General features: G+C 37.7%; 1 protein-coding gene across 2 annotated transcripts in view; it reads left to right on the forward strand.

The window, feature by feature from the left end:
- The window catches only part of FAM151B (family with sequence similarity 151 member B), a 35012-nt gene extending 10878 nt beyond the window's left edge, over positions 1 to 24134 (forward strand). Inside the window, exons 3-6 of one of the 2 annotated variants that reach the window (XM_003123750.4) lie at positions 4541 to 4706; positions 6380 to 6597; positions 9469 to 9604; positions 21838 to 24134. In XM_003123750.4, the coding sequence (XP_003123798.1) occupies positions 4541 to 4706; positions 6380 to 6597; positions 9469 to 9604; positions 21838 to 21997 (680 nt within the window). In that variant the 3' untranslated portion in view covers positions 21998 to 24134. Of the gene's footprint in view, positions 1 to 4540; positions 4707 to 6379; positions 6598 to 9468; positions 11484 to 21837 lie in introns of those variants that run through there. The other variant, XM_021084494.1, reaches the window with a different exon arrangement.

Raw genomic sequence — 24828 nt, forward strand, 5'->3', positions numbered from 1 at the left:
TAGGAACCATGAGGTTGCGGGTTCGATCCCTGGCCTTGCTCAGTGAGTGAAGGATCTGGCGTTGGTGTGAGCTGTGGTGTAGGTCACAGACTCGGCTCGGATCCCTGTTGCTGTGGTTCTAGCGTAGACCGGCGGCTATAGCTCCGATTCCATCCCTAGTCTGGGAACATCCATATGCCTCGGGAGCGGCCCTAGAAAAGGCAAAAAGACAAAAAAAAAAAAAAAAAAAAAAAAAAGGGCTGAAGTATAGCTTGAAGTGACCTGTTACAACAGGAATTTATGAAACCCTATGTTATTTTGTAGGCACTTAAACTTTTTTTGGATTCTATCCAATTGTGTATTTGGATAATGTAGCTGAATTTATTTATTTATTTATTTTATTGTAAGGACACTGTTTCTCTCTCTCTCTCTCTTTTTTTGCGTTTTAGAGCCGCACTTGCGGCAGATGGAGTTTCCCAGGCTAGGAGTCTAATTGGAGCAACGCATGGTCTGAGCTGGGTCTTTGACCTATACCACAATTCATGGCAGGGCCAGATCCTTAACCCACTGAGCAAGGCCAGGGACTGAACCCGTAACCTCATGGTTCCTGGTCGGATTTGTTTCCTCTGTACCACAACGGGAACTCCCTGAATGTAGATTGTTAAAAAATGTATGTTAAAATAAATGCTAGTTAAAAAAATAGACAATATTAAGTCTGAGAATTTAAAAATGTAGTTTTTTGAAAGCCTTTGTAACATTTAGGAAAAGTGTAACTATAGGCATCAGCTAAATGTATTCATAAAAATATAATAAATTGCTGCATTAGAGCATGTAAACAGTATAGGCAAGATCAGTTTAACTTCATTTCTATAAACCCATTACTTTGAGCTTTGTTCTGAATATAAATAGCAACTACTTAGGATCTTCTTGTGTAAAAAAAAAAAAAAATCACAAAAAACACAACTGTTTTCTATTTTCTGGCGCTTATCACAAGCTGGGGCTCCTGTGGTTAGGGTGATGTATATCCTAATGTTTAGGCTTCTTCCTCTCGCTCTTCCTGAGAAGGGAAACATGATGACCAGGTAGTCTCCCAAAGCAGAAGCATAGCCCTGACCTTCACAAGCCTACTACGCAAGGACCTAAGATGGGAGAATAGGGAGAGAGGCTGGGTAGCTCGAATACATGTCTCCATACCAGGTCTTCTTCTCTTCTGAGTATTTATCTATCTAACTGCTTATTTAGTGTTTTCATTTAGAAAGTTCTCATGCATCTCAAATTTAAATTATTCAAAATGAAATTCTTAATTATGTGTACTAACCTGTACTTCCTCGGATCTTTCCTTTTTCAATAAATGGTGCCATAATTCACATAGATTCTTAAGCCAGAAATCTGGGAGTCTTCTATTCTTTGTTTTCTTTATTTCTTGTATCTGATATATTATCCTGATATAGTAATTCTATTCCAACATATATTTAGAATTAGTCCCCATCAGTCTATCACTGCTATCATCATCCTAGTCCAAGCACCATGATCTCTTACTCCACTTGCATAGCTTCCATTCTTATTCTTAAAAGAGACCTTCAGGAACATAATTTACATGGGACCTGAGACTCCTTGACACTGCCATTTAGGGATTTGTTTTTTTTTTCTATCCATGGGAGATGAGTGGAGTTAATAAATGGAGACACTGACCATTACTTTTAAGGAATTCCAAAGCCTGTGTTCTCCTTTACAATTGCACTGATAAAGAGGATGGAATGCCTACATATATTTTGCTAAATACCGCTTTCTTGAGAAATCATGTTTGCTTGATTTTTATAAAATTAGGTAAAGCTTGACCCATGGCATCTCAAATATAACTCTTTAACTTTTTTGAGAGACTTACAAGCTTTTCTAAAAGAGCTACACCTGGAGTTCCCTTTGTGACTCAGTGGTAAATGAACCCAACTAGGATCCATGAGGATGCTGGTTCAATCCCTGACCTCACTCAGTGGGTTAAGGATCTGGCATTGCTGTAAGCTGTGGTGTAGGTCACAGACACAGCTCAGATCCCAAGTTGCTGTGGCTGTGATGAAGGCCAGCAGCTGTGGCTCCAATTAGCACCTAGCCTGGGAACCTCCATATGCCACAGATGCGGCCCTAAAAAGCAAAAAACATAAAAATGAAATAAATGAATAAATAAATAAATAATTTAAAGGAGCTATACCTTCTTACATTCCCACCAGCAGAGTAGATGAGGTTTCCAATTTCCCCATGTCTTTGCCAGCTTTTGTTATTGTCTGTCTTTTTCCTTATAGTCATCCTAGAGTTTGTGAATTGGTATCTCATTGTGAGTTAGATTTGCATTTCCCTAAGATGAATGATGTTGAGATTCTCTTCATGCCGTTATTGAAAAATTGCCTGTCATGCAACTGAGTAGCTTTTTCAGCTTATTTCCTGCCTGTAGAAATTTGAGAGTTCATAGACCTTTTTCATTTTGAACTTTTTTTTGAGGTCCAAGCAGATACGGCACCATTAAAAATGTATTGGGCTTTCTATATATCAAATTATAAACCATCCTTTTAATCGAAAACCTCACTGCCAAATCTCTTTGAGGTAGGCCTCTCTCTACTTTGCTCTACTAGTTACAGTGTTAGAAAATTACATTCTTTTAAGATTCTATAATTTCTTTTGTCTAGCTCTGTGGTTACCCAAGGCACCATCTTTCTGAGGTCTTATTAAAAGGTCTTACAGTTTTATCCTTGATTTGATGTTGATCCTGAGGCCTTAGTTTGCTAGCAGCACCTTGGATTCAACTTTTGGCGTGAGACTTTCTCTTACTTGGAGAATCTTTTTCCAGCTGGAGAATGAAGTTTATTTTCTAACTCAGTAAAAGTCCTGAGTTGGAAATATTTCCTCTACATGCTGCTTAAAATCTAAATACTTAATTATTTAACTCATCTCTTTCTTGCCATTCTTTATCATCGGAGTTAAAAAGAAACCTACTGGCACTTTAAGCATTCTACCTTGAAACCTCCTTAGCCAAATCCACAAATTCATTGGGCACTTCCTCTATTTTGTGCCAATTACTGCAAGTGTCAGTGTTGCCATAGTTTCACCACTACATTAAAAGAATTTCCCCACAACTCTTCCAACTTTTATTAACAGTGCCTTTCTAGAATCTACTGGATCCCAAAACCATTGTCACATGTTTCGGGTTTTTGTGTGGCAGTGCCCCATCCTTACTACTTCTTTTTGTTTTCTGTTGCCGTGAAATAAACTACGCCCAAAACTTCGTGGCCTAAAGTAACAATGATTTATTATTTTTCATGATTTTGTGGCCCAGCTGGTTGTTCTGTTCCATATGGTATAGGCTGGAAACATTCATGATGCTGTGTTTGGCTGGGAGCTTAGCTGGACCTGGAAAGTCTAAAATGGCCTCACTCACACGATGGACACCTTAATGCTGTCTGTCAGGCAGGAAGTCCTAGTTTTCTTCTGTATGGCTTCTCTCTCTCCATAGGGTTTCTGAATCTTCAGCAGTCTTACCTGAACTTTACATGGTAGTTGGCTTGCAAGAGGATGAAAGCAGAAACTTTCAGGCCTTTTAAGGGCTGTGCCTAGAACTAACAGTTTTACTTCCACTACCTTCTATTGGGCAAAGCAAGTTTCAAAACCAGCACAGACTGAAGGGGAGGTAAAAGAAATGGGAAGAGAGGTATGTACATTAGGGAGGAACTATTGTCAGCCATCTTTGGAGTTAGTCTACCATGGTCTGTTAAATACACATTCACGTTCAGTGACTGGTAAAGCTTCTTACCTGTTTCAGGGGATGTGTGCTTTTTTTTTTTTTTTTATTTTATTGAACAATTTTTTTTTTTTTTTTTGCTTTTTAGGGCCATACCTGGGGCATATGGAGGTTCCCAGGGTAAGGGTCTAATCAGAGCTGTAGCCACCGGCCTACACCACAGCCACAGCAGCGTGGGATCCGAGCCGTGTCTGCGACCTACACCACAGCTCACGGCATCTCCAGATCCTTAACCCACTGAGCGAGGCCAGGGATCGAGCCTGCGTCCTCATGGTTGCTAGTCAGATTCGTTAACCACTGAGCCACACTGGGAAGCACACTACCAGGAACGTGTGCTTTTAAATAGTAGCTAAATCTTGAGTCAAAGAACGTGAATCTATAACATAGAATTTTGAGTGTAAACAATAAACATCTATAGTTTCTAATTTGAGGAAGTGAAGATAAAAGTACTATTTTTATTCTCAGAAACTTCAGCAAATACTTATTAAGCCTCCCTTTGTATACTCATTTTGCTATATACTAGGAAGAAATTAAGTATTAGGACAGCAGCTTAAGAGTGTGACCTAGGCAAAGGGATTTACTTCTTCACTACCTGTTTGCTCATCTGTAATGAATAAGGACAACATGTAAGGCCTGGTATAGAACCTGGCATTTAGTCATTACGCAAATATTATTTTTTTCTTTCCTTTTATCTTCCTCAAAAGGATACTGGACATTACATCTCCTGCAATCTCTATTTTATTAGCATTAACATAGGTTCTTTTATTTGGACAGGTTCTGCTCATATGATAGAGGCTGATGTCATTCTTCCAAATGATGGAACAGAGTATGGCCAGCCAATCATGGCCCATCCTCCAGAAACAAACAGTGATAATACTTTACAGGAATGGCTGGCTGAAGTCATCAAAAGCAATAAAGGCATCAAGTTGGATTTCAAGAGGTATTTGTACAAACATTCAGTCTAGCTGTTATAAAATATCAAACAATAAGGAGAAAAGATCAGTAGCTTCAAATATCTGTGCCTGAATAACTTTATCTAAACTGAAAATGGAATTGCAAAGTAATGTTATTTAGGAATGGACCTAATACCTATTGAGTATTGTTTTTTGTGAACCCTTTGAGGGTAAAATTAATTTTTATAAAGGAATTTATTATACGTGACCATTGTTATAATAGAATGGTCAATTTTAAATGCTACTTTCATTAAAAAGTAGTCTAGGGGAATGGATAATCAATGAGATCCTGCTGTGTAGCACTGGGAACTATGTCTAGTTACTTATGATGGAGCATGATAATGTGAGAAAATAGAATGTATACTTGTGTGTGTAACTGGGTCACCATGCTATACAGTAGAAAATTGACATAACACTGTAAATTAGCAATGATGAAAAAAAATCATTATATAAAAAGTTTAAAAAAAAATGTAGTCTACGGTGTTCCTGTTGTGGCTGAGCAGGTTAACAACCTGACATTTTCTCTGTGAGGATGCAGGTTCGACCCCTGGCTGCACTCAGTGGGTAGAGGATCTGGCATTGCTGCAGGCTGCTTTGTAGGTTGCAGGTATGGGTTGAATCCATTGTTGCCATGACTGTGGTGTAGGCATGCAGCTGCAGCTCCAATTTAACCCCTAACCTGGGAACTTCCACATGCCACGAGAGTGGCCCTAGAAAAGGCAAAAAGACAAATAAATAAATAAATAAAAAGTAAACGTAACTAAGATATAGTTGTCTCTAGTTTCTGGAAAAGTGTTTAAAATAAAGGGAAAAAAATGAAGTTTATAAAAGCTTTAAGGAAATGTTGCAAGTTTACACTTTGTGATCATTTTTAGAATTGTGTATGTGCATCCAGACTCACACAAGAATATATGAAGGATAAGAGGCTCTTTTCTCCAAGGTCACGAGTTAATGTTAGAGACATGGTACATGAGTGCACCTTGGGTCTTTTCATAAATGTGAATTTGAAGGTTATGAGTATATTTAATTTCTAAATCTTATTTATGCATTCTCTGATAAGTGAGTATTAGTGTCTTTTCTTCAGTTGTTTTTATACTGAATGATCCTAAAACAGAGTTTTGAAACCTCTCTCTGTCCACAGTAGACATACATTTATAGAACCTTTTAGGTAGCTTCATGAGTAATAAGAACAAATCAACACTTTAAGATATGGTAAATGTTGGTGTTCCCATCGTGGCTCAGCAGAAACGAACCTGGCTAGCATCCATGAGGACACATGTTCCATCCCTGATCTTGCTCAATGGGTTGAGGATCCAGTGTTGCTGTGAGCTGTGGTGTAGGTCCCAGATGCAGCTTGGATCTGGCATTGCTGTGGCTGTGGTGTAAGCCAGCAGCTATAGCTCCTATTGGACCCTAGCCTCGGAAACTCCATATGCCATGGGTGCAGCCCTAAAAAGTCAAAAAAAAAAAAAAAAAAAAAAAAAAGATATGGTAAATGTTAACTTTCTTCTCTGATGCTATATAATCTTTGACTTTAATTCAGACATTATTGCATTATGTTTTTATTATGAATATGAGAACTATAAAGCCATTAGTCTAAAATAACTTCTTTTTACTTTTAGTTTAGGAATATATCTCATTAACATCAAATTGTTTTTAGTTTGGCAGCTGTAAAGCCATCCATGATGCTCTTGGAAAATGTGAAGAGGCATCTGAAGTGTCCTGTGTGGATCAATGCTGATATTCTTCCTGGTCCAAATGGAAATAACAGAGTAGTGGATGCAGAATCTTTTATAGACACTGTGACATCCTTCTTTCCAGATGTGACACTTTCCCTGGGTTGGACAACAGGGTGGCATTCTGAGAAAGTCAATGAAGGTGATAGTTTTTAAAAAATATACTTTGTTGGTCAAATTAAAATATACTCAAATATGAAAATAATACTATTGATTTAAAACCAAAAACACATTCTACTAAATTTAAGAGCATGATAGAGAGAAAGGTCTGACCCTAAAGATGTGTACCTGACTTTTCCTTCTGTATTTTAAGATAAATTCTCATTCATCAGTGATGTTCTGTTACCAGGCTTCCATGGAAACACTTATTTGTAAGGTCTAGAATAATTTGCAAACAAAGCTGCCTCTGTACATATTTTAAACAAATCCTGAATTGGTCTCTTTGAACTCTTAAAACATTCTGTACTCTTTGTTTTCTCCCTTTTCCTTTGGAGCAAATTCTTCCTGTGTCAGATGAAGAATAAAGAATAGTGGAGTTCCCGTCGTGGCGCAGTGGTTAACAAATCCGACTAGGAACCATGATGTTTCGGGTTCGATCCCTGGCCTCGCTCAGTGGGTTAACGATCCAGCGTTGCCGTGAGCTGGGGTGTAGGTCGCAGACCCGGCTCGGATCCTGCGTTACTGTGGCTCTGACATAGGCCGGTGGCTACAGCTCCGATTCGACCCCTAGCCTGGGAACCTCCATATACCGCAGGAGCGGCCCAAGAAATAGCAAACACACACACACACACACACACACACACACACACACACACACACACAAAGAATAGAGAATAGTAATAAGGGAGTTCTCATTGGGGCTTAGCGGGTTACAAACCCGACTAGTATCCATGAGGATGCAGTTGGATCCCTGGCCTTGCTTAGTGGATTAAGGATCTGGTGTTGCCTCAAGCTGGGGTGTAGGTCTGTGACTACAACACTGGATCCATAACCCACTGAGCTAGGCCAGGGATCGAACCCGCAACCTCATGGTTCCTAGTCAGATTTGTTAACCTCTGAGCCATGGCGGGAACTCCATAATTCCATTTTAGAATACAGCATATAGGAGTTCCCACCGTGGCACAGTGGAAATGAATATGGTTAGGAACCATGAGGTTGAGGGTTCGATCCCTGGCCTCGCTCAATGGGTTAAGGATCTGGCATTGCCATGAGCTGTGTGGTGTAGGGTCCCAGACACAGTTCAGATTTGGCACTGCTGTGGCTATGGCGTAGGCTGGCAGCTGTAGTTCTGATTCGACCCCTAGACTGGGAATCTCAACATGCCACAGGCGTGGCCCTAAAGAGACAAAGCAATAACAATAATAATAATAGAATATAGCATATAAATCAAAGTGTTTAAAGACGGTAAACTGGAAATAATTTTGTAGCCTCCATGCTGATTCTAAACTCCTTTTAGTTATGATCTCGTCTAACTCTGGCTTTAATCTCAGGCTTGAACTGAGTTAAACCATATCTGAATTTTTAAGGCATGTTGGTATTGAATGTTTCTAGGCTGCTTTTCACTCTCCTGGCCTTGGGTTGTTACCACCATGTGTTTATCCTCTCTTACTTATGCTTGAATTTTAGAAAAGAGAGTTTGTAAGTTTTTAGTAATGTAAGTATAGCTTCTGTTAGCAACCCTTTTTCTAATTAGATAATAATTTTCTAGATTTTTAAGGAAAGTAGACATTCTTTTTCTTTTATGAGGAATTTAACTGTTAAACTAACGTATTCACTTAAGCTTTCTGTAAGTTGTACCTTTACTCACCAATTTTTTTTTACAGCCTGATTTTGATAGAGGTTAGAGGTTATTTTTAAAATAGATTTTTTTCTGAAACTATTTATAAATAGGTAAATGTATTTTCCACAATGTCTAAATATGATTTAAAACACATTATATAAAAGTCAATTTTAACACTATTTCTATTTTAGGCAAAATGTGTAAGTAATTTGGCTAGCCCACCCCCTCCACTCTAAATAAAAAAAAATTGAAGTCAATGATTACCTAAACAGTTGGTAAATACCTATCAACCATCCTTCTCTTGGAAAAGAAAACAACACAAATAGAAAAATCTAAGTTTATTAGAATATTAATGATGCAGACCCTTAGAATCTTTAAACTAAATACAGTGTCAAAATTTGGCTTTTTTGTACTTGAGAGATTACTCAGTTCTCTTTTTTAAATAGGAATATTTATTTATTTATTCATTTATTTATTTATTTATTTTTATTATTTCTCTGTCTTTTTTTGCCTTTTTTAAGGCCTCACCCTTGGCACATGGAGGTTCCCAGATTAGGGTTCCAATCGGAGCTGTAGCCGCCAGCCTACGCCAGAGCCACAGCAATGCCAGATCCAAGCCTCATCTGTGACCCACACCATAGCTCACTACAACACTGGATCTATAACCCACTGAGTGAGGCCAGGGATCAAACCCTCAACCTCATGGTTCCTAGTAGATTCGTTAACCACTCAGCCACGATGAGAACTCCCTATTTATTTATTGAGATATAGTTGATTTACACTAAATGGTTTGCTCATGTTTTAATTTTTTTAATTTATTTTGTTCTTGGTCACTTGTGACCTAATTTTAGATGTAATTTTTTTTAATAGCTGTACCTATGACATATGGAAGTTCCCAAACCAAAGATTGAATCAAAGCAGCACTTGCAGCAATGCTGGATCCTTTAACTCACTGTGCCAGGCTGGGGATGAAACCTGCACCTCTGCAGAGACCCAAGCTGCTACGGTCTGATTCTTCACCCATTGTGCCACAATGGGAACTCTAGATATAATTTTTTTATATCTGCATTTTCCACTCAAACTATTTTCTTGCATTGAATAGTACTTAATTCACTCTAAATCCAAATTTTTATGAATTACCTATGAATTTACCTCTTCACATGTAATTTAGTTTTTTATTTAGTTGACTTTTAGGTTTCTGATTAGAAAAAAATATCTTTCTTTTCATTTCAGGTTACAATTGGACAATGATGAAAGAGATGGAATATATATGTAAGGAACTAAATCAGCCTGTAACATTTCCTGTCCGAGCAGCATTAGTTAAACAATCTTGTTCTCAGTTACTTTGGCTGTTAAAGCAGTCAAACAGGTATGTATAAATTTGACAGTATAGTGTGTGCATGTGAGTATATATGAGAAACAGACAGAAAGAAGATGAAAACTGATTATGTAAAGACAGTGTATGTGAGAGAAAGGAACAGAAAGAATGAACACTGATTCCATAAGTGCTTAGACTCCCTCACTGGAGTGAAGCTCATTAAAGAACTTTAACATCATGTCTTTCACCTCTGTTCCTCATAAAAACTTTTGCACATAATAGGTACCAATTAAATCTTTGCCATTTTTTTTCATTATGTTATACATTCACAAAAAGTTATAAGTGCAAGTTCCCTGGTGGTTCAGTGGGTTAAGGATGTGGCATTGTCATGGCTGTGGTTCTGGTTACTTCTGTGGTGAAGATTTGATTTCCTTGGCCTGAGAACTTCCATGTGCAATGGGTATGGCCCACCCCTCCCCCCAAAAAAGTTTTAAGTGGATAAAACAGTTTTTCTTGGAATTCTATCATAATTCTAGAAGTCTTTTCCATGTTAAAAAAATTTTTTTTTCTTATTTTTTTGCCTTTTCTAGGACTGCTCCCAAGGCATATGGAGGTTCCCAGCCAGGAGTCTAATCAGAGCTGTAGCTGCTGGCCTACACCACGGCCACAGCAGTGTGGGATCCGAGCCGCGTCTGCGACCAACACCACAGCTCACAGCAGCCAGATCCTTAACCTTCTGAGCAAGGCCAGGGATCAAACTTGCTACCTCATGGTTGCTAGTTGTATTCGTTAACCACTGAGCCACGGCAGGAACTCCCATATAAAGATTTTATTATTTTAATATCTAATAAAAATTGGTTGGGCAACCTATTAAATGTCATACATTGTAAAGCTACAGATACTGAAAGAGTTTTGATACTGGGTTTTTAATTGACTAGTCAACAGAATAGCAGATAAAGTCCAGAAATAAATCCAACTCTGTTACGGAACTTAGTACAGGAAAACACTGGTATTTCAAGTCATAGGAACAAAATGCTGGTATTTCAGTAACTTCTTTTGGGACAACAGGCCAACATTGTAGGAAAAACAAAGTTAACATCTTTCTTTAATTCTTCATCCAAAATAAATACCAGATGAATTAAACACTTGAATATCAAAATGCGCAAAGAAAACAGTGATGCTTTTTAATATGATTTGAGAATGGACAATACCCTTCTTAGTAAGACACAAAACCTAGAAGCTGTAAAAGCCATTTTGAATACATAAAAATGGAAGGATTATGGTAAAACTTCCTCAGTACACATGTTAGACAGATACAAAGAATTTTCACAAGTTATCTAGAAAAAGACCCAGCTTGAGAACTCACTTATTGTGAAGAGTAAGGGAAGCATGTCTTCCTGTGGGTATTGAGTTTTTGCCAAATGCTTTTCGTTTCTTGCTTTTTGGCCACACGCATGGCATGCAGAAGTTCCAGGGCCAGGGATCAAACCCATGCGACAGCTGTGACCTGAGCCCTAGCAACGACAGTGCCTGATCCTTAACCTGCTGCACCACCAAGGGAACTCCTACTAAATGCCTTTTAAGTTTCTATGAAAATAACCATATTTTCTCCCTTTATAATTAATAAAATAAATTATATTACTATTTTATATATTGAACCATTCACACATTTCCAGAATAAACCCTACTTAATCAAGATTCATCATTCTTGGAAGTTCCTATTGTGGCTTAGTGAGTTAAGAACCCAACTCGTATCCATGAAGATGCAGGTTCAATCCCCAGCCTGGCTCAGTGGGTTAAGGATCCTGAGTTGCTGCAAGCTGCTGTGTAGGTCCACATGTGTCTCAGATCCCGCAAAGCCATGGCTGTGGCACAGGCTGGCTGCTGCAGCTCTGAATCAACCCTTCACCCTCAGGGATGGTCCTAAAAAGAAAAGAAAAAAAAAAAGATTTATCATTCTTTTAATGTGCTGCTGAATTTATTTTTTTTAAGGGCCGCACCCGAGGCATGATGAAAGTTCCCAGGCAAGGGGTCGAATGGGAGCTACACCTGCCAGGCTCTGCCACAGCCATGGTAATGCGAAATCCGAGAGGCATATCTGCGCCGTACATCACAGCTCACTGCAACACCAGATACTTAACTCACTGAGCAAGGCCAGGGATCGAACCCGCATTTTCATGGATACTAATCGGGTTCGTTACCACTAAGCCACAATGGGAATTTCTGTGCTACTGAATTTTATTGAGAATATTTTAGTTAGGATTTTAGTATTTGGAAGTGAGATTAGTCTGTAGTTTTTCTTCTTTCTCAGTTTAGGTAGCAATATCATGGACATTCCATTAAAAAAAGTAGGTACATTTATTTTTACATTTTCTGGGAGGTTGAAAATAACATTCAAATGGCTTGTACTTGAGTTTTGGTAAGCTAACTGTGAACGTCATTTAAACCTGATGGTTTGGGGAAAGCTTAACTTGCATAGTCTTTTCTGTTTCTTAAACAGTAAATGGTTGATTTTCTGTTTGGTAGCCAATTTTTTATACATTGTATTTTCCTAGAAAACTGTTCATTTCATCCAGGTCTTAATATTTTTATATACACACATGACTAAAATGGTTTCTTATTCTTTTGGTTTCCTCCTATGTCTTTAAAATAATTTCCTTATTTTGTTTATTTTAGTTTTCTCCCTTGTTTCTTGATTAAACTAGATAATGATTTACCGCTCTTTTTTTTAAGAATCAGCTCTTGGATTATTTATTTTTCTAGTTTATAGTTTACTAATTTTTGCCTTTTATCTTTAAAAATTCTGTTTCATGTAGTTTCTTCTAATTTATTTAGTTGACTCCTTAATTTATTTTTATTTTTAGATTTATTAATATATTTATATTTATCAACATAAATATTTAAGACTGTGCTTTTTTCTCTGACCACTGCTCTAAATGTACCTTATTTCCCATGTGTAGGTTTTCACCGCTCTTAATTTATAAATATCTTGTAATTGTGGCTTCTTGTCTTTTGTCTCTAAAATTGTTTTAAGAGGAGTTCCCAGAGTTCCCGTCGTGGTGCAGTGGTTAACGAGTCCGACTAGGAACCATGAGGTTGCTGGTTCGATCCCTGCCCTTGCTCAGTGGGTTAACTATCCGGCGTTGCCGTGAGCTGTGGTATAGATTGCAGACGCGGCTCGGATCCCGCGTTGCTGTGGCTCTGGCATAGGCTGGCAGCTACAGCTCCAATTAGAAAATAGCCTGGGAGCCTCCATATGCCGCAGGAGCGGCCCAAGAAATGCAAAAAGACAAAAAAAAAAAAAAAAAAAAAAAAAAAAAAAGAGGAGTTCCCACTGTGACACAGGGTTAAGAATCCAGCTGCAGTTGCTCAGTTTGCTGTGGAGGCCCAGGTTTGACCTCTAGCCTTGTTGATCCTTTAACAAGCTGGGACATGTTAAAGGATCTGGCTGTTTCAGTTCCTAGCCTGGGAACTTCCATATCCCATGAGTACGGCCACTTAAAAAAAAAAAAGTTATTTTAAGAGAAAATTTTTAGGCATCAGAGTAGTAGAATCTTTTATTTTGGATTTGTTAATAGCTTTCTAGGTTTATTTTACAGTAATCAAATAATGTATATATTATTTCTACTTGGTAGACTTTATTAAGGCTTTATTAATGGCTTGATATATGGTTATTTGTATGACAATGTATTTTATGAGGATATAGTTTGGCTAGTATAATAGAAACCTAAATTAAAAATAGCTTAAACTTAAGGAGTTCCCATTGCGGCTCAGCAATAACAAACCCAACTAGCATCCATGAGGATGCGGGTTCAATCCCTGGCCTCATTCAGTGGGTTAAGGATCTGGTGCTGCCATGAGCTGTGGTGTAAATCTCAGACGTGGCTGAGATCCTGCATTGCCGTGGCTGTGGTGTCGGCTGACAGCTGCAGCCTGGATTGGACCTGTAGCCTGGGAACCTCCACATGCTGCAGGGAAATAAAAAAAAAATAATAATAATAATTAATAAATAAAATAAAGAAAAATAGCTTAAACTTAAGTTTGTTTCTCTCTCCCATAACTGGGAAAGCATAAATGGTCCAGGGCTGATTTGATGCCTTCATAGTGTCAAGGACCCAATGTCCTTCTATCTTGGTACTTGTTTTCCTTAGGATATTGACCTCATCTATAGGCCAGATTGATTTCTGCCATGTCTTAGTAGGAAGGAGGGAGAAAAGAGAGGCTCGGGACCTGTTCCTCTCCATTAAGGGCGTGACTTAGAAGTTTCACTTGCTCATTGGTTTTAATTTAGTCATGTGCTATACCTAGCTACAGGGGAACCTGGGACATGTCGCTAATATTCTGTACAGTCTTGTGTCTAGTTCGAATTCAGGGGATTGTTATAAGAAAAAAAGGAGACTGGACATTAGAGTAAAACTACTAGTTTCTGTGACACATTAACATACATTATTAGTTGTTATTTTAAGTTTTTTATGCCTTTTTGCCCCTAAAAATGCTTTTAATGTATTCTTTGAATAAGTCATACATTGACAAAGTTTCAAAACCAATGAACTAAAGTTATACTGGGAAAAACATTTCTCCTGTTCATCCAGGCCTGCCCATCCTCACTAATCACAGTTACTAGTTTCTTATACACCCAGAATTAGTAGTTTCTTTATGCATATAGCGGTGAATACAAGTATAGATTCTTACTTTCCCCTCCATTTTAAAATAAAAGGTATCATATACCTTGCTTCTGTTCTGTTACTTGCTTTTTTTTTTTTTAAACTTAGCACTACATCTTGGAGCTGTTTTCAAGGTTCCCCTTTTCCTTTTCTAGGTGCAGCATGTTTATGTATGTACTGTAATATATTTAACCAGCCTCCTACTGATAAACATAGAGGGTATTTTTAATCTTTGATACTGTGAACAATGCTATAATGAATAACCATATGAGTGCAATTTTGCCTGTGTGCAGACATTTGGCATATTTCTTTTTTTTGGCTACTTGCTTTCTTAGGGACTAAGAGAGTTCAAGTCCCCAACAATTAAAGGTTTTTTTGTTTTTTGTTTTTTTTTTTGTCTGCTTCCTCTTCTACCATCATAATTTTTGCTTATTAAATGTTCATGATAATTATTTGGGGCATATTTATATCAGTTTTATTATCTTCAAAAAGAATTATACCTTTATTGTTAAAAGATCTCCTTCTTGGGAGTTACCGTTGTGGCTCAATGCTTAATGAATCTGACTAGCATCCATGAGGAAGCAGGTTTGATCCCTGGCCTTGCTCAGTGGGTTAAGGATCCGGTGTTGCCATGAGTTGTGGTGTAGGTTGTAGACATGGCTTGAATCCTGCATTGCTGTGGCTATGGTGCAGGCTGGCAGCTGTAGGTTCGATTTAACCCCTGGCCTGGGAAATTCCATATGCCATGGGCGCAGCTCTAAAACGCAAGATGATGGTAATAGTAATTTTAAAACTATGAAAAAAGTACAAAAACTATATCTCCTTTACCTAGATTCCCAAATTATTAACATTTTTTGGCGTTTATCCATTCTCTTTCCCTACATCCCCCTCTCCCCTACTTTTCTTTCTCTCTTTTCTTCTATTTATTTTTTTTTCTGTTATCATACTGTATATCCTTAAATACTCCAGTGAACACTTCCCCACACAAGGATGTAGTCCTGTGTTACTGCAGTGCAGCCTCCCAATCAATAAATCAACATTGAGGCAACACTGCCATGCAGTCCACAGACCCCATTCAAATTTACCAATCATTCCAACAATGCTTCTTGTTTCCTTGCGGTCCAAGAAACTCTCCAAGAATGTACATTGTATTTAGTTGTCATGTATCATCCGTCTCCTTCAATATAGTTAGTTCCTAGTTAGTTCTTTAGTTTTTCCCTCCTTCTTGTGCACATAATAGCCATAAAGCCTACAGGCCTTTTATTATGAAAAATGTCCTCACTCTGGATCAGTGCAGACATGACAAAGCTCAGGTCTTGCATTCTTGGCCAGCTCATCACATCCTTGTCCCAATTCTCAAATCAGTCTCTTCTTCAAGGATCCCTGCTTGATTACAGTGGCAGATGGTATTTAGAAAACAAAATCTGGGATTTTAGTTAAGTCATTGTTCTTAGGCTATCATTGCTTCCAGGACCTCTCAGTGGACAGCGCTGGGAGATGTATGTATGTGTATATGTGTAGTTATGATCTGTGTATGTATGTATGTACGTATGTATATATAAATACACCTATACAGACATGCATATACATACACACCCCGACATATATATCTATAACCATTGCTTTCTCTGTGTGTGTATGTGTGTGTATTTTTTTTTAAGTAACCCATGATTTCATATTGATACTTACAATTTCACTCCAACCCCTCAGAGTTATTCTGGCATTCTCTTTTTTCTATGTTGTTAAATTACTTATCAGATGCTTAGATACCTGGCTCTTATTAATTTAATCTAACAATTTTTTTCTTTTAAAAGAATGGTCTCATTTATATTTATTTATAACAGATATGTTTGGTCTTGTTTCTGTCATTTTAAAAAAACTGGTTACTTCCTCCTTTTATAACTTTAAAAAACATTCACTATAGCTATTCTTTTAGTTTTTTTTCCTATTGGTCATTTATTACTGCTACTTAAAAATATTTTCTTAATCTTTGGAGTCCTGCTGTGGCATAGTGGGTTAAGGATTGGTATTGTCTCTGCAGCAGCTCAGGTTGCTGCTGAGGCACAGGTTTAATCCCTGGCCTGACTCAGTGGGTTAAGGAATCTGGTGTTGGAAGTTCCCGTCATGGCACAGTGGTTAAGGAATCCGACTAAGAACCATGAGGTTGCAGGTTTGATCCCTGGCCTTGCTCAGTGGGTTAAGGATCCGGCGTTGCCATGAGCTGTGGTGTAGGTTGCAGACGCAGCAGCTCGGATCCTGTGTTGCTATGGCTGTGGCATAGGCCAGTGGCTACAGCTCCAATTAGACCCCTAGCCTGGGAACCTCCATATGCTGCAGGAGCGGCCCAAGAAATGGCAAAAAGACCAAAAAAAAAAAAAAAAAAAAGAATCTGATATTTGTCACAGCTGTGGTGTAGGTTGCAGCTGCAGCTCAGATTCCATCCCTGGCCCAGGAAGATTGATATGCTGTGAGTGCAGCCATAAAAAAAAAAAAAAAAAAAAAAAAAAACAAAAATGGTGTATTTCTTCATCCCCTCTTATACCCCCCACCCCCAAGAGTCAAGAGAGTTGACTGTACTCTCTTTCTCAGTGTCTAACTAACTATGTACTTCATATTGAATGATAGATTGGCTGGCTATAAAATTCTTGGCTCACAGTGCCTTCCCTTGAGAATTTTGAAGGCATTGCTCTTCTGCTTTCCAGTGTGAGTGTTGATGTGGAAAATGTGAAGCTAGCCTGATTTCTTTTTTGCTCTTATAAGCAGCTTAATTTTGGAGGGGAGAAATGGGGGAAACTGAATGTAAAAGGGGTCCTTTATCTTTAGGGCTTAGTAATTTTACTAGAATATGTCTCAATATGGACCATTCTATACCAGTTTTTTCCAGGGATATGGTATTATTTTCAGTTTATAGATTCAGATTCTCTTCTATAATATTTCTGTGAATTATATTTTTAAATAATTATTCAGTTGCATTTCTTTTTTTTTTTTGTCTTTTGTCTTTGTTGTTGTTGTTGTTGCTATTTCTTTTTTTTTTTTTTTTTTTTTGTCTTTTTTTTTGTTGTTGTTGTTGTTATTGTTGTTGTTGCTAGTTCTTGGGCCGCTCCCGCGGCATATGGAGGTTCCCAGGCTAGGGGTTGAATCGGAGCTGTAGCCACCGGCCTACGCCAGAGCCACAGCAACGCGGGATCCGAGCCGCGTCTGCAACCTACACCACAGCTCACGGCAACGCCGGATCGTTAACCCACTGAGCAAGGGCAGGGACCGAACCCGCAACCTCATGGTTCCTAGTCGGATTCGTTAACCACTGCGCCACGACGGGAACTCCCTGCATTTCTAACTATATTTTCTCTTTCAGGGACTTCAGTTATGAATATGTAGATCTCTTTTGCTTATCTTTGGTATCTGTTATTCTCTCTTCAGTCTTTCATTCCTTTTTATTTGTTTGCATTTTATTTTACGTTATTTTATAATTTATCTTCTCTCTCACACAGTATTTTCTTTTTTCCTTCTAATATTTTCAACAATGTCTTTCACTCTAGTGTGCCTTCAGATTTTCACCTTATTTCCACTTCCTTCCTAAGATCTGCCAACTAATGTTTCATCATCTCTTTTCTGTTGTCTTGAAACTTCTTCCATGAACTCATATCTCTGCTTTACACTCTTTCTTCAGAGAGGCACCTGCATGATTTAAAAAATGTTCAGTCATGGCTTTCATCTATTTCGTGGCTAGTTTTATGTCTGTTGCACTACCTGATAGTTTGGAGTTTTTTTCAGTCTTTTTTAAAGATTGGGTTTTTTTTTGTTTGTTTTTTGTTTTTGTCTTTTTGCTATTTCTTTGGGCCACTCCCGCGGCATATGGAGGTTCCCCGGCTAGGGGTCTAATCGGAGCTGTAGCCATTGGCCTACGCCAGAGCCACAGCAACACGGGATCCGAGCCACGTCTGCAACCTACACCACAGCTCACGGCACGCCGGATCCTTAACCCACTGAGCAAGGGCGGGACCGAACCCACAACCTCATGGTTCCTAGTCAGATTCGTTAACCACTGCGCCACGACAGGAACTCCAGATTAGGTTTTTATTTCTTCATTTGCCATTTGTTTTTTTTCTTGTATTTTTCCTGTACTCTCTTGTATTAAAATCTCTGGCAAATTTATTTTGATTACTCTGAAAGTGAGGTTTTGTTAATACCAGCTACTTGCATGAAGTTCATAGTGAAGTAGGATGACGACTATGCTTCTTATGACCCAGACAGTCTTCTGTATGACTTTGTTTAGCCTTTCACTTCTCCCCAGTCAGTGGAGATAGGCAGTTGTTGTATCTGTAAGTGAGATCTTTCATCTCTCTGTTAAATTAAAAATTTGGGGTTTTCACAGGAATAGTATGATTCCTACAATATGGCTTTCCTTTTCTAACTTTTTCTTTCTCTCCACTGCTTCTTGAGATGAAATCTAATCCAGGAAAGCTCCCACTTGTAGTTCTAGGACACTATTCCTACTGTGCAAAGTGTTTAGATGCAGTATGCCTCTCTTCTAGAAGTGTCTCTTTTGGGCTTTCTCTGTAATTTGCATATATGCACAAACTCTCCACCTCTTTACATACCCATCTGGCCTTTATTTCTATTCTTTTGGAAGGCTTTTCACTTGTTTTGTAGTTTGCAGTTTCAGCTCTTCCTTAATTTTGTTGAAGTTGGGGTTTCTATTTTCATTCTTTTGTTCTTTTTGTTACTTTTGGGTGATTCTAGAAGAAAAAGGAGGTAGTGCTACTTTAGGCTGCCATGTTCAAATAAAATGATCCTACCATCCCATTTCTTTCATTACCTACCACCTCAGTTTCCTCACCTTCTACTTCCTATGTGGTCAGTTAGTCTCCTGAAATTTTTCAGTTGAAGGTCACACTTTGTTCAAGCCAAATTCTTAACCTCTGCAATGTTTAAATACTGCTGGTCACCCCCTTCAGTTTGAAGCTTCCTTGTCCTTTGGATCCATGGCATTGACTAAGTGAGGTTTTCTCCTTCTCTGTCTGGCTTTGGTTTTTTTTTTTTTTTTTTTTGGTCTGTTGTTGTTGTTGATTTGTTTTCAAACCCTGTCCCTAAGTTTAGGTTTCTTTTAACTTCATCTCTTTTAGAGTCTTTTTTTTTTAATATGAAAGTTAACAAATTAAAAAAACCACAAAGCTTTAATGGAATATATCACTAGAGAAATCTTCATGACATTGGGAATGGGAAATAATTCTTAAATAAGACGCAGAAATGACTAGCCATAAAGAATATGTTTGAGTACTTGATGACAACTAGCCAAAAAAAAAAAAAGTTTGAGTAATTTGAATACATTACAATTCAGAATTTTTTCCCATCAAAAAATACCATGAAAAGTATGAACAGATTAGGCACAGAGTTGGGAAAGATATTTGTAACTCAAAAGAGCTCTAAAACAGAATTTATGATGAATTATATATTCTGTTATTTACATGTGTGAATTTGGTCTATTATTGAATGACATTTGGATTATTTCATGATTTTGGCTATTAGAAAGATTGCTGCTCTGAGCATTCATATACATAACTGGGCACACACACATCCTAGTGCACATGTGTCTGCATTTAGAAAGGTATCAGAAAGGAATTTCTAGAAATACAATTTCTAGGTCATAGAGTATTCATGTTTTCAATGTTAGTAGATATTGCTAAATTATTTTCCAAAGGAAAAGAATAAAATGTACCTATGTGTTTCAACTAGGATAAATTTCACAAACAATATTCAGCAAAAGAAGCAAGACCAAAAAAATCATACGCCGTATGATTCCATTTATATAAAGTTCATTAACAGGCAAAAATTAATATGTACTATTTAGGATGAATATATAGGAGGTAAATAAAGAAAAGCAAGAAAGTGGCTACTCAGAAGTCAAGGTTGTGAAGACTCCAGGGTAGAGATGAGGTTGAGATGGGTCAGTGACATAACAGGTGTCTCCCTAGGTGCTGGCAGTGCTGTTTCTTGATTTGTGCTTTGGTTACACGGGAGTTCATTTTCTAATAATTTGTTTGAACTTATATTTATGTTTTATGCATCTTTTCCTATATATGTTACTTCACAATGAAAAGGGCTTTAAATGAACCTGAGAATTGATCTTGAATGAACACATTTTAAGACACCCTTAGGCAATTTTATTTTTCCTATTTTAAATACAATAGAGGGAGGATTAAGAGTGGCACAATGACACCGGAAAGCTCTTCTTTTAACCTGAATTCATTTCTTTGTGCTCAAATAAAGTAATAAAAATGCCATTTCAGCAAAAATATAAGTTCTTAAAGTAATCATCAGTTTTTCTTTTTGTTTTCTCAGCTGTAGTTTAAAATTCTGTTTGATTTGTCACGTACTGCTACTATGGAACAAAATCCAAAGTACTTTCCTCTGTTACATTTCTAGAATGGTATTCTCATCCTTAAGGACAGGAATGTGTCAGCAGAGCAAGAATATATGCGTTGGTTAGACTGTTTCTGATCACTGGTAGAAAAAATGCTTTGGAGATTTTCTCCTAGATTCTGATATGTATATGGGGAAAATAAATAAGAAACCACTTAACAGCTTTGCATTTCCCTAAATGCTAATGTAGTAGGGGTAGTGTAATACACATGTCACATGAAGAAATGAAAATACAGGAGTTCCCGTCGTGGCACAGTGGTTAACGAATCCGACTAGGAACCATGAGGTTGCGGGTTCGGTCCCTGCCCTTGCTCAGTGGGTTAACGATCCGTCGTTGCCGTGAGCTGTGGTGTAGGTTGCAGACGCGGCTCGGATCCCGCGTTGCTGTGGCTCTGGCGTAGGCCGGTGGCTACAGCTCCGATTCATCCCCTAGCCTGGGAATCTCCATATGCCGCGGAAGCGGCCCAAGAGATAGCAACAACAACAACAACAACAAAAGACAAAAGACAAAAAAAAAAGAAAGAAAGAAATGAAAATACATAATTTCAGTAACATCAAAACTCTGAGAGTATTCTTAAATCCATGATAAATCTGCATATATTATTATCGTTTTTTAACTCCAGAAATCGATCTAGGTTTATTTTTCTTGGCCTTCTTAGTGTCATCTTTTGGCATTCTTGTATCTCATACAGAAATCCCCAGAAGTGATAAGGAGACCACTTTTAAGTGAATATGAATGTTGGGAACATCAAGGACATTTGTGTCTCTTCATTATTCCTTCCAGTCCTGTTTTTGACTCTGACCTGGCTACTGAAGAAACCACGTTAGAGCTGTGGTTTTTGTGTGGGGAACACATTCCTTGGTCAGCAACACTGTCTCCTCAGTTCTTTTGTCCAAAATTGGGCCCTTTTCCAGTGCTACTAGTCTGGGTTCCTAAAGCTATTTAATGTTCCTGTAATTCAGATACAGCAGGTACCTAATTTAGGCAACAGCAAATATGAACTTTATTCTCTCTAGTCCCTTTGATGTTGATGCAGTATGAAACAGGAAACTATAGTTCCACCAGTGCTAATTAATTTTTTCATCTGTGTGAATTTGGATAGAGACAAATGAGACTATTTTTAGACTTACTGAAATTCTTCATCCCTGTTTTATCTTTCTCTTTTAACTATATAATTCTGTTTTATCTTAATGCAGGTACAGCCTGACTATTTGGACTGGAAAAAATGATAACTATTCCATTGAAGATTTACTTTTTATTAGAGACTGTTTTGACAAAAAACAGGTTTTCTATGACATTTTGGAACCACAGAACCATGAATTTAAACAAGCCATTGGAATCAAAATTAATCACTAAGATGAAAATTCTTTTAAATTATTTCATGTTTTGGTTTCATAATCCTTCTTTACTTTTTGGTCTGAATTAATTACCATATAAATGATGATGATTGATTTATGTTCCAGTTCATCTAATCAAAAGCCACTTATTGAGAGCTTACTCTATTAGGCATGTGTTGTTATAATTCTGTGCTTACCTAAAAGGTTTAGAAAGAAGAGATTTCAGTGGGCCTAGTCTAGTAATAACTTAGGAAGATTATGCTTTAAAACCCTTCATAAAAATAATTTTGATATATTGAGGAAAGAATCCACATATCCTACAGATATTAAATCACATTTTGTTGGCACTAGCATTACAGAGATTTCACAAAAATACGGCATTCTCTTTCCTTTTCCCTGGAGAACTGCTTATTTCAGAGAATACAAAAGAGTAAGAAGGCTTTTAATTAAAAAATGGTTTTAGCTTTCACAAGGGTGAGTAGCTTTCTGTAACAAAATCAAATCTATTTACTGAAAACAGTATAAATTATATGGATCTAGATTTTCCATTTTGTTGGGAGCATGCTGACAGCTATGCGTATTTTTTGTATTCTTTGTTTTGATCATAATATCTCATCTAGAGTGAGCAAAATACTATTGGAGAACAGAATTTTAATCCTGGTAATATATCATTTGATTTTCTTTTCTTTCTTTCTTTTTTTTTTTTTTTTTTTTTTTTTTTTGTCTTTTGTCTTTTTAGGGCCACACCTACGGCATATGGAGGTTCCCAGGCTAGGGGTCTAATCAGATCTATTGCTGCTAGCCTACACCACAGCCACGGCAACGTGGGATCCGAACCACATCTGCCACCTACACCACAGATCATGGCAATGTTGGATCCTTAACCCACTGAGTGAGGCCAGGGATTGAACCAGCAACCTCATGGTTCCTAGTCGAATTCATTTCTGCTGCGCCACGACGGGAACTCCTCATTTGAATTTCAGGTTCCTCACTAGCACCACTTTGGTTCATGCTCTTGTTCTCCTAGAATTTCAAAACCTAGTTCTTTATGACTTCATTTCTCACACTCTAGATAACCCGAGTATTTCTGCTGAAAAAAATAATTTTTTTTGAAATACTTCTTTCTTTATGCCAAATGAAAAATCTCTAGGAACTTCTTAAATTCAGCTTTAGTGAATTTTACTCTTTCAAGACCCTTTCTAATGTAGTTCCATTCTGAAATTCAGTGTCCTTAACACAGTCCTTCATTTATAAAAATCAGTGGTCTTCAGATCTTACTTTAACAGTTAATTTTAACTTCTGTTGTTCACCAGTTGTGTCATACATTTATGTCTCCTTAGTTAAATTATAAAGTCCTTCTCCATAAGGGAGCATTCTTAACTTCCATTACAGTGCCTGGCATAGTTCTGAGCAAAATATGCAGAAAAACGTGTTGCTTCTTTGATTTACTGAAAATTAATTTACCAGTGAATGTCCTAAGATATGTAGTTGATCTTTTACAAGCCATTTCTCCCAGAGAATACAGTGGTGCTTTGTAGAGAAAAGAGCTTGGGTTTTGAATTCAGGCAGACCTCCCTTGCAGCCCCATGTCTGCCCTCTACTAGCCATAGATTTGGGAAAATATTTAACCTCACTGAGTCCTGGCTTTTTTATCCATAAAGCAGGTGTGTGGGAGAATGAGGATTCTCTTGTAGGATTGTTGTGAAGATTAAGGGAGAGTCACACAATGGAAGCGTGTAGCATAATGTTTGTCACATAGGAAGTGCTCAACAGTTAGTTCTCTTCTTTTAGACTGATCACATCCATTGTAGATAGAAAGATAGCAATAAGATAGAACATGAAATATTGTAGATATATAAATGCTTAATACAATTGTATTTCTACTTTAAATTTTAGCTACAACTGAATATGGTGCTATTTGTAAATAACACCTAAAACATCATTTTCTGTGGTTGTTTGCCAAAAGAAAAAGGTGCCAGTACGTAATTATAAAATTTTTAACAATTGCGACAAATAATAACTCTTAAAATCATAGCAAAAGATAATGTTTAAATTATAAATGTTCTACAATGACCATGCTTCGCTTTTACAAAGAGAACTGAATTTATAAATGGACTGCATTTTAATTGTTTGAAATAAAATTCATTTGTCCAGTAGATTATTTTTCCTGTTTATCTGACCTTTAATGATTTTTTTTTTTTTTTTGTCTTTTTGCTATTTCTTGGGCCGCTCCCGCGGCACATGGAGGTTCCCAGGCTAGGGGTCCAATTGGAGCTATAGCCACCAACCTACGCCAGAGCCACAGCAACGCAGGATCCGAGCCGCATCTGCAACCTACACCACAGCTCACGGCAACGCCGGATCTTTAACCCACTGAGCAAGGGCAGGGACCGAACCTGCAATCTCATGGTTCCTAGTCGGATTCGTTAACCACTGCGCCACGACAGGAACTCCTAATGATATTTTTAAATGTATTGGTCTTAAGGCAAAATGCTTTTATTTTGAGAAATTTATCAACTGAGTGTGATGTTCTGAGCCTGTGCAGGTAATTCAGAGATGATTCCTACCTCAAGGATCTTACTGTCTATAAGGAGGAGAGAGACTTGAAAATGGTGAGTTGGATATTTGCTCTAACTCCTATGAGGGATCCATATACCTATACACCAGGTTGTGGTGAGAGACTGTTGTAATTGGGAGAGAATAGGCTGTGACTTAAATGATAAGATTCACCAGGTAGACAGGAGAGGACCTTTCAGACAGAGGCACATGAGCCAAGGAAGTCTATGTGGGAAAGAGCTTGATATGACTTGTTCAAAAAAGTTTGTGGAGGCAGTGTATTACTAAGCTGAA

Source organism: Sus scrofa, chromosome 2 (assembly GCF_000003025.6).
Source record: "Sus scrofa isolate TJ Tabasco breed Duroc chromosome 2, Sscrofa11.1, whole genome shotgun sequence".
NCBI lineage: Eukaryota > Metazoa > Chordata > Mammalia > Artiodactyla > Suidae > Sus > Sus scrofa.